Below are 17,762 nucleotides of genomic sequence, written 5' to 3'. Positions count from 1 at the left end.
ACGAGATAACACCAAGAGTGCCATTTAGTCCAACTCTTTTCTAAAAATATTTCAAAACTATTTTGTCACATTAAGCCTTTCTCCCGAGTCCCTGTTATTTTTTCCTGCATTACAATCATATTAATGTTCTATTTAGATACATTGTTTTGCAAAAAATTAGAGAGAAAAGCAATTGCAAACAAACAAACACTAAATCTTTGGCCTCCTTCTCAAAACTACACCAGCATAGTATAGTTCCATGATTTTTAGAAAATGACTATTAAGTTGAATTTTCTTTGTAAAAATTTTGTAAATCTCTTGCATTTTTGAAACTCAATTAAAACATAATTGTACACGTTATCTTAATGACTTGTTTCCTGAAGAATTCACTTAGCTGATTTGAATTCTCTTCTCTCCATGCATATGGTAATTAGTAGCACAAGTGAACACAAGAAATTTACATTATGCTTCCTGTTCTAAAATTTCTCACTCTTAATGGTTCAGCTACCATTACTGTTGTCAGTGGCCAGTGCCATAAAGTTACACTGCTGTTTAGGGTTTAAAGGATTTAACAGGCGGTTTAACACTTTGGCCTTTTATTCAGAACTACCACAGGGACTGACAATGGCAAAGAGTGAAATGCTTGTAAATGTTGATATTTTGTAAACTGTTTTTAAAAGAAACATTGAAGAAGACAGGCATGCGATAAAGATGCATATCACAAATAATAGTTACGCCCACAATGTGACTTTTTTTCTTTTAAATACAAGCAGATGAAAACGAAGTTATGAAAATGCATCTAAACAAAGCTAACTAGTTTCTAAACTATCATTTATAATATGCTACAGCTGGATGACTTAATGATTTACTATCTCTTACCCTACACAAACTGCCAGTGAAATGAGTGAAAATGCACTTTCGTGTATCAAAAGTCTATTTAGACAAGTACTTCAGTATTGAAATGCCTTGACAAGATAGGACTGTCAAAAATAGCACTCAGCGTCCAAAGACTGTGTAAGCAGTGCTAAAACCATTTTTTAGGCTTCTTGTCTAATTTCCTAGATAAGGAAAACGTAAACCTGGAAACCTGGAATTCAAATAAGCACCTCCAATATTTTGGTTTGCATTTCCTAACCTTGTGCTTATCCCGTCTTCTCCTTTTTGACTTTTTCTTTTCTTTTTCTTTTTTGCGTTTCTTCCGTGATTTTCTATGTCCTTTGTCATTTTTCTGTTTATCTTCACCTTTTGTACCATGTTCTTTAACATCTTCAAATGCTGCATCATCTATTTCACCATCTTCCAGCTCTCCATCTTCTCTGTAGGAGAAAAAATAAAAAGTACGTAACATTATCTATCTCATCCATCCAACAGCATAGTAAAACAAAAACACCACATATTTCTTTCCTCAAATTACATTTTTATACATTTGTGTAGACATTTTAATACATATAACACCCCCAAAACTACTAGAATTCCAGGATATTCTTTTAAAGAAAAACAGAATGCAAGTCGTTAAATGGCCTTAAATTGTATTTCATTATCAAAAATAGCTTAAAAACTTTTTTGTTTTTTTTTTTAGTTTTTTTTTTAACTTCTGGGAACAAAGTCCATGTCTTCTTACAGTTTTCTCTAATCTGATTACAAACACAGCTTCAATACATAACACAGAGTTGCTCTTAAACGTATTTCACATTGAAGAGCTGGTTTAACCATTTCTAGAAATACTTCTAGTTAATGCTTTCACTTACTCAAGAAACACACAATTTGGTTTAGTCTACAAAAACTGGAGTCACACCTCTAACAGAGTCAAGGAATAACCAATGCTACTACACACCTTTATGGTGTTGCATTTGCAGAACAGATGTGGTCAAAATTAAGGGCAAGTAAAGCTGTCTGCAAACTGAATACTTATGAGCAGAATAATGAAAACAAGCAGGTGGGCACTGGAGGGGGGAACATCACATAGTACCATGACCACACTTTCTTCTATGCACCAGATCCTGGAAGTAAAGGTAGATCTGTAGCAGTAAAAACTGCCAAACTCTTGTTTACATGAGCAAGAAAAAGGGACTGCTTCAGAAATAAGCCTTGCAGCATTCTCCTATCTAAAACCACCAGCTCTGAAAAGAGGCTGGATTTAACAGTCCTAGGTAAAGCAGGATGATCATCATCTAATATCATCCCTTTTACTGTTTTATCTGTAACACAGTACCTTCCGGCTGCATTAACTTTCTCCTTGTTCTGCTTAGGTTGAACAGGGCCCCTTACAGTGATCTAAATAAACTTGGGCTTTACAGGCAACCTCTGCTACTGCGTGGTATTTCCAGTTAGATTTTAATGCACCCTTGCTTTGCCATGACCATACACACAACTGATGGGCTAATTATGTAACTAACATGTAATATGCAATACGTTATTGCGCTTACTGGAAATGTGAAATACAGCTGGAAGGGAAAAAATACATAAAATCTAAGGGATAATGAACAATGTAATGAGCGATTCCAAAAAGCAGAATTAATTTGTAGGGTAAGTCAATTCTGTAAAAATGAAAAAAAACTTTTAGCAGCAGTTGACAGCAAAGGACTATTAACATTTGCACTTCATTTGCTGCACTCTAAAAGCTCACGGAGGACAGACATCTGATGATGCTATTCTATCCGAAGCTGCGCAGGTTTTTCCTTTCTAAAATTCACAACACTGAATTCGGGGCAGGGGTGGGGGTGGGGAAGAGGTTGTTTTCTACATCACAAAGCAGAAATATTTCATCAATAAATACTGCAAATGGAGCACTGTGCATGTGAACGTAACTTCCGAATATGAACGCTGACTGGCTCAAAAGGCTTTAAAAGTTGGAGTGACATGAAAGGATAATTCAAAAAATAAATATGAATACACATGTAGCACGTCTAAGAGCCTGTAGAGTAAATAACAGAAAAGTTTGTGCTCATCTCCATCAGTACAGAAAAAACAGCTTTCGCGATTATATGAGCCTCTAAACAACATTCTGTCTACTGATCAAAACAATAACCACCCTGAAAATATTTCCCCAGTAAAGTCACATTTCCAACAAAACACCAGATATCTTATTTCTAACCCCTGTTTCGGGCATTCTGCTGCACCAATTGCTTCTGAAGCAATCACAACGCCTCTTCTACTATTTGGTATTTGCTGGGTTTTGGTTGTTGAAGAATGCACTACTTTCAAACTTATACAGAGCCAATTATATAACTGTTTTTACTACTTTCCGCTACTTCAGGAATTCAGCCTTTGTGGGTACCCCAGAACCTTACAGAAACTCCATCCTGCACTTTTACGTGAAGAGTGCTAGAAAATGTCATTAGTCCTATGGAGTCTAAAATCACCACTGTATAAAAATACCAGATTCACCAGAAACTTAATAGAAAAACTGCCAGATGGGGGCAGCAGGGAGGTAAGGCCAGATATAGTAGAAAACTATATGAAAGATCAAAGTATGAAACTGAAGGTTTCTTTTCGAATGACTGAAAATTGGTAAAAGTCAGAATCCTCATTTATTAGTAAATGAACATCAGAAATCTTCAAAAGGATACTACCAGCAGCACCATCCACAAGACAACATGAACAGCAAAAACAACACTTAAAACAGTGAAAATAATAGATGAAAATAAATCAAAGCTTTTTAAACTCGTATTTCTCACTGTGGAGGACTACTTGGTGGTACTAAAGCTATTCTCAAGTTGCATGTGTGGTTCTTTTCTGCTCTTCGGTCCCTCCTTCTCCCCACCACCAACACATACAGTATTGTCAGTGCCTACTGTTTCTTGTTCTTTAAACAAAATGACCATAAAAACTTTTTTACTTTTTTATACGAACAATACAGGATATTTACCATCAACCAAATTACTTACAAAATGCTGAGCTACTGAGGAAACCCCCAAATTAATGGAAATTGTTCGGGAAACAACTTGTTATTCACAATGCAAACACCTGTTGGTCTGGAAACTACTCGACAAAAATGGCACATGGTAAAATACAGCTTTAAGGAGAAAGAAAAAAAAATGTAAGGCAAAATAATCTTCCCTTTGATGGAAAAATATTGAAATTATAATATTGCTTGCATATGGGCAGTCTGGAAGACTCAAAGTCTTCACCAGCAAGCATCAGGGTTGTACACAACAGCAAGACGGTGACTCTCAACAATGTCTGTGAATAAAGTCTTAGTTTAGTTTTTGCACAGCCAACAACTCCACCGAGTTCCTGGCAGAACATAATCCGATGCCCCTGAGAATGGGGAAGGAGTGGGAGACAGGGAAAACAAGTGAATTCAAAGATTCATATTGAATGACTTCTGGCATGCTTCTACATATTTCAAACAACCGAGAAACTGGGTATTAGAGGCTTTCAAAACCTTTCATCAGTTCTTTATTGCAATGAGTACTGACTAACTTGTTGCCATAAACAAACAGTAAATATGAATTGCTGGATTAAAAAAAATACCATGAAGTATGTTTCTACACGGGGGTCCTTCTTGTATAACAGCCATGAAAAAAAATACAAGAAATCTTAAATTAACAACTTTGTAAACCGAGGACTGAAGATTTCATATTAAGCCTTAATGTCCAGTAAGGGCCAGTTTGTCTGTAACCAACACTGAAAGATATTTAAGTTCAGACAGATGCACAGCTGTCTAACCTTTTAGAATGTTGCTTCTGAAAAAAAAATCTGGTATTTTAATGCAAAATTAATTCAACTCAAAAAAGCCAAAGCTGCTGATATTTACACTCTCAGAGAGGGGAGAAGCGACAAATTACTAGAAGATACTCGATTCAAGAGACTGGTAAGCTTATGAAAGCTGTATCTTCAGCTAGCCCTGTGGCATTCACAAAATTAAAGGTGATCAGCCTTCTCAAAATAGAGAGGACTTAAAGAAGTCAATATCTGAATACGCTTGTCACCAGAAAGAGATGACGTTCACCTTATGTGCCTATGACTGCTGTTGTTGATACAGGTACAGGTCTTGCTGCGCTCGCACGCATGCACATCTAGATGAAAACGAAAAATGATTTGGCATACAAACCAAAAGATGACTAAACTGAACCCCTATTTCACTTGCAGTCCGCCTGGGATAAGTGGCTAACAGGATTTAGCGACAGCCACATCTGCTTGTTCTTTTCTCTGGTGTGCATCTGCAGCTTCTCAATGGAAGGATTCTGAGGGATGCACAGACCGAGATTTCAACAAGACATTTTTGTTCTGCAGTTGTTCCTGGTGTGAAATAATACAGCAGTAGGAATGAAATGAAGAGGGGATCCAAAGGTATTCTTGGCACCATTGGAACAATGTTACTTTAATATAACTTTATATCTACTATTGAAAAAAAAAAGTGGTACTTCATATATATAAGACATATAGACACATCACTGAAAAAGAAACATTTAAGTCTGGACTATCTGAAACCAGAACAGGAATATTCCTTAGGCTGATCCTGAACACAAAAGAAATTCTTCCAAAGATGATCCACAGTGCTTTTAAAAAAAATTATGAATTGTTGATGGCCCAGTTTTCAGTAGCAGCTATTTCACATAACATGATGTAAATGCTATATATTTTCATTTGACCCTCATCAATCTGGATAACATTAGAACAGAAATAAGACGACTCCATTAAAAGAGACATAGTAAGAACAAAAATTTCTCCCTGAATTGAAATTAAAATCAATGATGATAAAAGCAGATGGGAAAATAAATAGGAGAAATTTACTGAAATAATAGCATGAAATCCTGTCTTGAGTCAGGCATAGGACATTTCCCATTTTGAATCCTCCTTCAGTTTGAGAAACTGGTTGAACTGGCAGATGATCTACTTTCACAAAAAATGTCAGGTAAAGATCTGCACATGACTTTGCAGCTCTGACTTCTGTCACAACATTACAGAAATATCTGTGTTAAATGTTACTAGCTATTTGGTAGCTGTGATAATTACACTAGACATACATTTTACAGGGTGTTTAAAATCTATCCTGCTTTCTTTAACAGATCGATTCCGTTTCTCTACATGGATTTCCTTAGAGCGCAACTGACATTTTTGGTTGCTAGAGCTAAAGCAGCAGCTTAGGCTCTCCTCCATCCTAATGTCAGAAAGCTAATTCTTTTGAAGCTAAGGACAAGATATTTCAGATGAGCATCTTAAGGATCAACCAATTGTTTTGTTACTAGGACATTTTAACTGTGATTAAAAAGCTTCACAGGAAAAGCAGGTGGCTTGGACTGGAATGGTTTCAGGGCAGCTTTTTCTGAAAATTATTTGCAATGAAAGAGGCAAAAATTATTTTTCCATTATGATGATTTTATTTGTGCCCAAAACGTCACCAAGGGTAATCTGTACTCTCCAGGAAAATGATTTTTGTTGCAAATTTAAACATTCCATAATGTTGCTACAACTTCTGCAAAACAAAAACACAACCAAAATTTTTGAAAAGCTTAACAATGTGAGTACTTTTGTCAGACATTCTGAACACCTGATGCTTCTGGTCAGCACTCAAACCTTTTGAAATACAAGAATCAAGCCCAAAGAGAAGGCACTTGGCTTGAGAGGACAGAGCAGGTGTACTGCTGAAGCTCAACTGTATCATTCAAATTACAGCTCTCATTTGTTCATCTTTTGTAAGATTGTAGATTAAAAACAGAGTATTAAGACACACGCTATGATACAGTATCTAAAGGATTTCCCTCTCTTTTGAGCAGAAATCCCAGATTCAAAGGCCTGTCCTTCAGAAATGAAACTGGCATCTGGTTTTTCAGTCCAGTTCGGACCTTAATCAATTCCCAGTTCCTGATGCAGCATCACAGAAACTTGAAGTGCTTAACAGACTGCAAGGGAAAGATGGCAACAATCCTCCAGGAAAAGAGCCAGAAAGAAACCTGACTGAAATTCTCAAGGCATATCATTACAACAAGACTTAAAAGGTTTACAGAGCTAGGAAAACATCTCTAATTCTCACAGCTATTTGCCAATGAATTGGTCTAGGACAACCTTGATAGAGGAAGGAATGGCATCTTCGGCCAACATGAATGTGGAAATTGAGAGAGGCTGGAAGACATAAGAAGAAACAGGGGTGACTGAATTTCTACCTGTGCTGCACTGCAGAGTGCCACAAAGAATCAGTCAGAATCTGTGTCACGTCTGGGCACTTATCCTTCAAAGGAAGGCAACATTTTCCATCTGCAGTGGCCCACTGATACCACGATCAACCACGCCGCTTCCTGCCTTCTGCTTTGTGGAGAATTGCTGGCTGACTAAATGACGGCGAGGCTTAGTTTGCTCTGGTGCGCACAGAGAGAAAGCTGGAAAGACAGAAACGCAGGCTTACCTTTTCCTGTGACTTCCAGCTATTTGGTCTGACTGTTGGCACAGGCAGGCTGGCGGTATGGGTTAGACCGCTCTGCTGCATTGTTCAGGAAAGCCAGTTTAAGGTGTGCTAAAAAAGGCAGGCTGGGATAGGTCCCTGTGACACATTCTGAGCAATGGGAACCAGAAGGAATGAAGATTCAGCGTACAGGATCTTCAGGCTGCTCTAAAAGGAAGATCAACAGGTTCCGATTACTGAAAACATATAATTTGGAGGCCCAGCAATCTCCGAGAAAAAAATTCTCAATAAATAGGTGTTGTTGAGAGCAAAGAATCTAGGATCGCTCTCAGATGGAGACAGAAAAAAAGCAAGGCTGGAACGCAGCACTTCATTTCTCCAGCAACAGCACTCAGCAAGGGACGAACAGGAAGCCTGCAGCATCTTAGACTGTGGTGAAATAGGAAGGTCTAATCCATGACTAGTGCCCAGACCAGTGAATGTATGTGCATGAAAGAAACCTTAGGCTGATAATATAAAGGAATTACACAACATAAACAAAATTAAAGAACAGCTTCCCCTCAGACAACAGACTGAGGAAGCGAGGGACTAAGGGTACAATACTTTGCTAAGGTTTATCAAATGAAAGTATTATTCAGGGGATATTTTTCCCCAATCACAAGCCCTACTGGAGAATGCCTGTTAAATTAAGGTGTCACTATACAATGATTAGTGCCATTAATGTTTCAGAACAAGACACGACTATACTGATCTTAACATTAAATGTCAGTCCATTCTGTATTGAACTAACTTACTCTGTGGTATAAGGCTTTAAGCTTTTCATTGACAAGATTCAAATCATAATTTTTGTGAACTCATATGTTGAGCTTTCAAGTGCTTGAACTTGACAGACAGAGCACCATGTTCACACAATTTTCTGAACTACAGCAAAAATTAGCAGTTTAAGATAATTATAACTCCTGAGGATACTGTTCCATATGGATTATTTTACAGAAGTGCGAAAAGTTCAAGATCCTAACCAATGTTAATGCTGGATAATTAAATAAATACAACAAAGAAAATTACAACAGAATGTATTAAACTTGTGTAATAAGCAGTTAAGTTTGAGAACATTACCCTCACAGCTGAAGTTTTATGTGCTTAATTTCTATCCAGAGTTTCGTCAGGTTTTGTTAATATTTTCATGAGCCAGAATACATTTTTTCCTCTTGGGCAAAATATCTGACTCTCCCTTGCCTCTTGAAGCATATTATAGCAATAGAAATTTAAAACATTAAAATGAACTGACTCAGAACCTTTTATGTTCAAAGAGGCTTCTATCTAATACCCTGCTCAAGGCAGAGCCCACTTCAAAATTTGATCCAATTTCAAAGCTCGATCAGGTTGCACAGGGAAAGAAAAAAAAAAAAAAAAAAAAAAAGGAATTTCCATTGCTGCGACTGATATCTACTGTGTCTTCTCCTTTCACCGTGCACCTATGAGAAGAGCCTTGCTCGGTCTCCTCTGTAACTGCCTCCAAGGTAAAAGGCAGCAAGAATCCCTCCCCGCTTTGTCATCTCCAGACCAAGCAAACCTTCCTCCCTCTTGCACATCATGCACTCCATCCCTTTTTAAGTTATAATGTTCCCTAGCTAACAAATTTAAAAAGTTTTATTAAAGGAATTGGTGGTAAAGTATCTGATGATCCCAGTTCAAGTCAGTTTACAGATCCAGTTGTATCCAGCAGGTATTTTAAGTTGTGATCTATCTGCCTTAAAAATTCAGGTAATGACCGTGAAGAATCTTAACATCACTTTTTTCAAAATATTAAGAATGCGATTAAATGTATCACGAGGCATGAAGTCATACAGATATTTATCCATAAATACTGCAAATCTATGCCCATGTTCCATAACAGGAAAACAGGGCTCACTTTTTAAAATGTTATGAAACAAACAGACTTATCTTAAGCATATATGTGAATAACAAATTAACACAGCATCTGGGCAAATCATTCCTAATTTTGGAACTCTTAAATAATAGAAGAGTAGAAGGAAGGAGAAACATAACACGGTATAGTTTATTCTGGTTTAGAAGAGAAGGTTTTAACTTCTGTAGAGCAGTGAATCTCGGACTGTTGAAGGCCTTATGCACACAACAGTTCTTAAACTAGTGCTGGGGGCAGTAAAAGCTTTAGGTATTAGGTCAGAAGCAGTAATTAGCCTGTATTAAACTGCCTTGCAATTTGCCCTGCTCAGGCCCATGTGGAGAACATATTACCTACCCTGATGATGAATTCTGTCCCCTTCAAGGGACTGCAAATGAGTAGGAAGAGTGAAGAACTCAACAGGGAGCTAAAGACCTAACTCTCCATAGTAAGAAGCTGGTTGTTAAGACAGAAGCAACACAGCTTTGTTTTTTTTTTTCCCCTCCAAAACAGGAGTAAATGGATACGCCTGGGAGAAGAAAGGGGGAAAAGAAATGACTGCTGTATTTAGTCACCTTGGATCTCCTGGAACTTCTTAGAACTAAATACTCTTTAACACCAATAATGCAAAAAGCAAGATATGTTTGTAGATCATTAGCAAGCCAAAAAGTGGGGGAAAAAAATAAGATTAATGCAACGGCTTGGAGAAAAACTAAGGAAGTCTAACCAGTTTCAAGTGACTGCCTCCTCAACCTTAATTTTCAACTATGGATGGGATTCTATATAACATCTACAGCATCTGCAACACCGCACCTCTTTTCTATCATCTCCTTGCAGCCCACTGTTTACCATGTAAGACAAGATATGTACATCCAAAACCCACAAAGATGCTTTGCTATAGTACGTGATAAAAAAGGGTACTCCAAGAACAGATCTAAGCAACGCATAAGGGCGGCAAGGCTTCTGGCAGTTGAAAAAACAGACTCCTGGAACATGGGAGAAAACAATCTAGGAAAGTATAAAAGGTGGTTCTCTTTTGCTAAGTAGCATGAAGTAATAGGACTGAACGGGAGGAAAGTTCACAACTTTCAAATGTCCAAATATGAAAAAGAGGATGTGAAAAAGCCCCCCAGATTTAACCTGGGGGAAAAAAAAAAAGATTCCACTGTGGAGGGAGTCATTTAAATACTACCGTTCATACCGACGGGCAGTAAAAGAAAGTTCATGGCCAGCAGTGAACTTTTAGAACTCACTGTCACAAGCAGTTGTGGAAGCCGACGGCAGCAGCTTCAACAAGGGATTGGACAAATTCACAGAAAATAAGCACATTAAAAGCTTGGCGGTTTCCTCTAACAAACTGAATACAACTGTGCACAGTAGGAACACAAGAAAGTAGACTGTATGAAGTATCCAGGCTCACATGCGCTCCCTAACTAGCATCTCCTGCTGCCACTATCACAGACAAAATACTGAGCCAGACAGACCATCAGTCTGACCTAGTAGGGCATTTGTTATTTTTCCGTGCATAACAGAAGGCGGCACTCAATTCTTGCAAAAGTCACTGGAATTTGGGGATCTTACTAAAATACTAATAAAACTGTGGGAAAAAAGATCAAAGTAACAACGTGACTAGAGCTCACTGAACAATCTTAATATACCAGCAAATGTTAAAAATCAAACATGACATATTGCACTGGGAAAATGGCATTCAAAAATACAATCAATAAAAAATATTGTATTATTATAAAATCAATATAAAAATACAATCGAAAATCATCCTCCTGAATTCTTGATTTAATGGGAGTCACTTCGTCTCAAAAAAGGTATTGCAGAAAAAGTTTTACCTTCACATCCCCTTCACCCCTTAAAGACAGAAACCAAGAAAGAACAACCCCAAGTCTAGTGAGGTCCTGAAAACAGAGAGATTTAAGACTTGAGCTCTTAGGATCTTTTCTGTTTCCATATACAACTCCGGACTCAAAACTGCTAGAATAAGCCCCTCCCACCCTCAGTTCAAAAAACCTGTGTGATTTCAAAACGTTACATTTATTATCAGGCTAATTTAGGAGATTCTGCACTAATAATTTAATACTTAAATTACTGCAACTATTTTTCATGACATGAGATGAATTAATTCATCCTGAAGTCAGATTTGGCTATAAACATTTGTGACATGAAACACACTGAAAATCCTACAGCTATTTGATGGAATAGATTGAGAAGGCTTCAGTGTTTATTTTAGATTACAGTTACTTTAAATTCAAGGCTACAGAGTGACTGACACATTACTGTACCCATCTGTTAGTGCTGATACTGTACACTGTTGCAATGGATAACTGGACTGGTGGCCGTATAGGTATCTTCTGCATTCCTGTACCAATGTGGAATTTCTTTAATGATTTTCCATTACATTTCTCACCTTTTCTCAGTCTGTCCTTTGGTTTTAATGGTTAGCATTTATTTCCTAATTGTATGTCTATACTTTCTATGGTTCCCTCTCTGTCCCCAGCCCAGTTTAGGAGGCCTGTATGTCTGGTATTTCTCAGTAGTTTTATTATGCTAAATTAGGCAGGCTTTGCACCTAACTGTAGCTCCTGAGAACAGGAATTTTTGCCGTTAAGTTACCTTTGCATTCTACGCATGCCTGCAATTAGCTGCATCTGCTCTAATAAATTTATACCTCCACAGATAAGAGACGGGTCAAAAAAATTTCTCTGCCTCCGCTGCTATCCTCTTCTACTCTACGGGAAGTCTGAAGCCTGGCTTTCCATTCTCTACTAAACATCGAACTTGACAGCATATGGAATGTACACAGCTTTCAACTGAGATTGGTTACCATAAAATAAACCTGAGTATCTTGAATTTATTTACTTATGAGTATTAATTAGCTCAAGAGGCTGGCATCTCCCAAGTACGCTATTATTCAAACAGTAGGAAAAGATCACTCATCCAGTCTGCAGGATATCAGAATGTCACCTTCAATCTATCAGAAAGATGATGGTTCAGAAATATGCTTGCTTTTTTATAAAAACAGATAAACATCCTTATACTTTTTGAATCCTTAGAATAAGCTATATAAAACCCTGGTATTTGTAACTTCATTATCTAACAAGACAAATTTTCAACACACGCAAATCATCAAAATTATATGACCTCATTTTGTGTCTTAAATGTTAAAAAACCAAAACCCAACATCCTAACAACAAAAGCCCTACAGAATCTGTTCAGCATACCAGAAAAAGTAGAGGTATACCATTACCGGCATTTCTTACATTCAAATTTAAAAAATTACAGTGCTTAGAAAAAAGGCAGCAAAAATTGGTTGGCTGCTATTTCTCAAGATTAGCTACACTGCAAATGTAAACAGAACACAGGCAGCACTGTTTTTGCTTATGGCATTAAACACTTACTTTGAAACATTCTGAAGAGGAAATTCTTCTTCTGCAGTGCAAATATAAAACAATAGATGGCTATGGAGTCAAAGTTAGCTTTAGAACAATATCAGAAATAAGTAACAAAAAATTATGCCTGCTGCCCCAAAAAGTCAAGTACACAGACAGTTTCAGAACACATTTTCATGTGATTTTTAAAAGGTGCTTACTGAGACCTATTCATACGCAAGCCTTACACTAAACATTCTCATACTTAAGAAAAGATGAAGAATCTTCAAAAAATCCATCCCAGGCAAGCAATAAATCCTCTCTTCAAACACTGCAGGGTCCATTATCTCCAGGATTCCCTGACAAACTCTGAGGTACATCATTTACTAGCCAAGAAAAAGTAACTCTTGGAAAGATGTGACAGATACTTTTCTGATTAACAAAATATGCATAATAAAATCAGAATGTAAATATTAATGAAACACCTGCAGCTATTAGAAAAAAAACAAGCTTTCGTATTTTGACAAAATGAGCAAAACTCACTCTGTCAAGGATTTCTATGGAGTTCAAATCTGCTCTTTGCTCTTTTGAAAATAGGGTATTTATCAGTTCCCCGAGGAACTGCTAACATATAATTATACTTCTGGGATGCATCCAGGACTCTAGGAACTCTCCAGGTAAAATAAGCCTGCAGAATCCCAGTAATATTATCCTTTGGCTTACATGTCAAGGGTAGGATTATGGAAGTTCACTAATCCCCAGCTGCCTAAATTCCTTCCACAACATCTCAGAATTTTCCAAGCACTGAACTTCAGGAATGTCAAAAAGATGACTGGATAACTTTGACCTGAAAAGACAATGGTCAAAAATGTATCATTTCTGGCAAATAACAGAATTCTTCCTCAAAAAAAAATTAAAGGGAGTGATACCTTCAATTTCATGGGCTTTTTTTCCATTTAAAATCCAAACTGGAGCTGTCAACTAGAAAGTGAGTAGAGAACCCACCCCATTTAAAAGTTCACTTCCTAAGTTTCCTCCACAGACTTGGCTATAGCATGCAGCTTTGGAAAGGGCTTTCAGTGACCCGAACCAAGACCATATCCTTCTCCACTGTGAGTAACAAACAAAATCAAAAAACAGATGCGATCTGGAAACAACATAGCTAGCAGATGATTTTCTAGGAAATGGGTCCGAGTCTTATGTTGTTTTCCCTTTGGCATATCTGCAGTCACAACATTGGTTTAGTAAGAGATGATCTGAACTTCTGTTTTGCAAAGTACAGTGCTTGCTTACAGAATGTCCTGGCCTTGCTTAATATCTTAGTATCCTTCTATTATTGCTGGAAACGTCTGACACACAAAAACAAAGTTTTCTTGCTCTAGAACAGCAATGAACAAGCATTTTGCCCTCTTTCTTTCTGTAGATCCATTTTACATTCAACCACCTTACTCCACAAAACAATATAGCGCAAAGCATTCTTTACTGAAATAACACCAAAACACTGGGAGAGAGCAGTTTATGATGTGCTTCTTACGCAATGCGCACCTCAGGAGTCAAAAAGACAGCCCCTGCGTTGAAGGAACAAACATTGGCAAATTTTTAGCTTCTACCAATGCGTTATTTTCTTTTTTCCCCGGTAAAACTGTATCATCTTAAAAGGCAACATAAATTATCCTTATTTTGACAAGGGATGTGTTCCACAGGAAAAAAAAATCACCAACAACAAACTTCAGAAGGAACAAAATTTGAAACTTTAGAGCAATACTAGTTCAAAGAGACATATTTAAAGACATGCTCTGCTATATGACCACAAAAATCCTCCACCTGGTTAAGACAGAAAAATCTGAGATGGAATGAAGAAGGTCAAAATTAATTGCAGACTAAGAGGTAAGGTTCTAGACTCTTAATTTCTTCACAACACGCAGTAAGATCAACAGACATGACGAAACAGAAGCCAATCCCTGGCCTATTACACTCCAGACCTGCAATACAAACTTCTGGCATATAAAACAGCAAAAAGAAGTTACTCACCTGTGACCAGAGATCTCAGCTAGCAGTGCTAAACCCTTTCCATCATTGTGGCTGTTCAACTGTTTTTACCACCTCTGTCAATCCCCTCTCAGCTCTATATATCCCTGGGTAAGAATCTTGCAACATTAAGATGCAATGGAAAAAGAAAGTATGGGTTGGACATGTCAATGTGCAGAGGTTATTCTGAAGAACTCTAGTTACAGGTGAGTAACCTTCATTTCTCCTTTCAAGGCTAGCGCAGGTTCTCACTCAGGGGTTCCTAATAAGCATAACTAATCCCCCTGCATGGTCTGATGAAGACACCCTAGCTAAATACACATCGCAGTACTGCTTTACCACATCTGGCACCCAATCTAGAACAACATTTTGATATAGTGTAAATTGGCCTACATGTGGCAGCCCTGCAGCCCAGAGCAGGCCACACAAACAGGTTTCACCCCAGCCTACTGCATTCTAAGTCCTTTTGGAAGAGAAACAAAAGTGCCTTCGCTAAATGCCCGCTTTAAGTTACTTGAAAGGTACTTGGATACTGTGGCCTGACCTATTGGCATTTCTTCATAAAGGATAAAGAGCCCGGAAGAACTTTAATGTTTAGAACAAGCTGTCAAAAAGTACTATTATTTCCTCATAACCTATGGGAGAGGGAAGGCAATCTTGATATCCAAAAGACAAGAGATGCAAAATTAAGCAACATCATCCAGATTCCCTGAACTAAACCAAACCCAACTAAATAAAAGGCTGTAGCGTTGGCAATAATCCTTTCCTACGTGCCTCTGTACAAGGACTATGTTAAAAAAAACAAAAACCAAAAAACTCATTCATCTTCAAATGTAGGAGAAAGAACTAAAATTTCTAATGGTCATTCCCTCTTTCTCAGTCTCCAGATACTCAGAGCTTTGAAAGAAGGGGCAAGATATATGAAAACAGAACCATAAGGCATTTCTACTGTCCAAAGTGTACTCCTCGTGCATCTCCAAAAATGGATTAGAAAGGAACAGAAGCTGAGTTATTTTTCAATGAGAATCAGTCTACTAAAATAACTGAAATACCAGTTATACAAATATTTGGTCATAGAAAATATTAACCCACACAGTGGGTTACTCTAGTGTTTACATTTTAATTCATAACATTCAAACTCAGCTTAAACTTACCTTTCTTGCCCTTAGTCCAAGCAATTTTTAAAAATAGCATTCTTAATGTTTTAAGATGATTTACAACTAAAGCTCTGGAAGTCCAAGATACAAAAACTACATGCATTTTCTCAGTACACTGAAGACTGCAGCTTCGAAGTATTTCGACAAAACTGAAAAGGGTTTCTCTGTGGGACTATTTTCCCAGTCTTCCTAGCAGAAGTATTTAGTAAACTTGCAAATATATCACAAGCTACTATCACCATGTGAGAACACACTTTTGTGTGTTTTAAGAACTTACATGAAGGAAATCATAAAACTAAAATGTGAACCTCTATTATCAAACATTTTCTGTTAGTCCAGTTTGGAAGGTTTGACTCACAGCTGAGGAAATGTCTCATTTAAAAATAACCACATTTTGTTTTATAATAGAATGCCCTTGATTTTATTTGTTAGAGTAAACCTTAAGAGAGTATATAACTAAGAGTTTCCGAAAACATTAACAAGACTAGAAAAAGTGTATATATGCTACTTAAAAAAAATAAAAAGGTGGAAACCTCTCCCTTTTAATTCTTGTACACAGAGATTTGCTGTAGAGAAAGGACATGATAACAAGACTGCAAACTTCACAACAACAATTTTACTCAGTCCTTTCGAAGTACATGACCAGAATTCTAACATGTTAAGTAATGAAATATTTTTTAAGAAGCTCCTAATTTCTGGTGAAAACAGAATTTACTGCCCAGAAAAGGTCTTCTGAAGGCAAGTGCATTGCTGAAAGTTCACCTCTCCTGCCGATTAGTTCTAAATGAGATAAGAAATCATAAAACATCCAGAATGCCTAAAAATTAATCTTCTCATACACATACAGACTCACATACACGTTACCATTCTTCATTTACAGGTATGCTACTGGTAACATTTCTTAATCTAACTAAAATCCAAACTGAACTGGCATTTCAATGAAGAATCAGGCATTGTAAACTGTTCTTTATAAAAATTAAAAATTTGTTGTGAACTTTTACTATACCACTGTAACAAATACAGATATTAAAGTAAGCTCTGCTGCAAACTCATTTCATTTTCCTTGACTGAACTGATAGAACTGCAGAATAGCCTTAAAAAAAAGAGAAGAAAATTTCCCTAGCTTTTAGTCATCAACAGAACAGTAAATTAATCCATATAAATCAGTTCTATAGCAAGACAGTCATGTTCCAATTGGTATTAAGAGGTCTATTACTGCAAAGAAGTTAACAACATTGCACACCTGTTCTGCTGACCTCTGAGTATCTGTAATAAGGACATAAAACAGAGCAGGGCAGTACAGACTGATGGGAAACATCCTGAGTATTTCTGACACTTGTCAATATTCATTCAGTGAAAAGGCCTTATCCCCCTCCCGGATATTTCTCCTCAATTTCCTGTGGGCATGTTTCTTAGTTTTCCAAACCAAACTTCTCCCTCAGTTCCTTTACACTGGCTCTTCATATACTCCTCCTTCATACAACCCTCCTGCACATATTTTCCGGACCCCACGCATCTAGAAAAATATGATGCTACATAGTACCCATGACCCAGTGAACTCATACTCCTATCACTTCTCGTAATTATATTCTGTCCTGTTCACTACCATGCAATGAACCTACAGCATCCTCACTGGTAATTCATTTTTTTATAAAATTATGAAGAGAACAATAACTCGGCTGCAATTTGATGACACAAAAATTACATGTCTAAAATAGGATCTTAGAGCTCTAAAATTTCCCAAAAATATAAAATTAGCTCTCCATTTTTAAAGCTGAATTTGAGGTCAAAGCAGACCTCATGGGTAAAATTCAAATACAATTCAACCATAGATGCCTGAAATGGCTATCTTAATAATGATTTGTTTCTAAAGTTATAAAAACTTTGCAGGAAAAAAGGTTTCAAAATGCAATGATTGTCTGTCAACATAGCGAAGCATCTTTCAGAGTGCAGGTATCACTGTATTG

At 37.2% G+C, this 17,762-nt stretch overlaps 1 protein-coding gene across 2 annotated transcripts in view; it reads right to left on the bottom strand.

Annotated features, from left to right (window-relative positions):
• Window positions 1–17,762, bottom strand: part of ZC3H6 (zinc finger CCCH-type containing 6) — a 44,084-nt gene that overhangs the window by 19,528 nt on the left and 6,794 nt on the right. For both annotated transcript variants that reach the window (XM_026110446.2, XM_026110447.2), the window contains exon 2: window positions 1,115–1,295. In XM_026110446.2, the coding sequence (XP_025966231.2) occupies window positions 1,115–1,295 (181 nt within the window). The remainder of the gene's footprint in view (window positions 1–1,114; window positions 1,296–17,762) is intronic.

Source organism: Dromaius novaehollandiae, chromosome 3 (assembly GCF_036370855.1).
Source record: "Dromaius novaehollandiae isolate bDroNov1 chromosome 3, bDroNov1.hap1, whole genome shotgun sequence".
NCBI lineage: Eukaryota > Metazoa > Chordata > Aves > Casuariiformes > Dromaiidae > Dromaius > Dromaius novaehollandiae.
The sequence above is the reverse complement of the archived record's forward strand: the minus strand, read 5'-3'. Positions and strand labels throughout refer to the sequence as shown.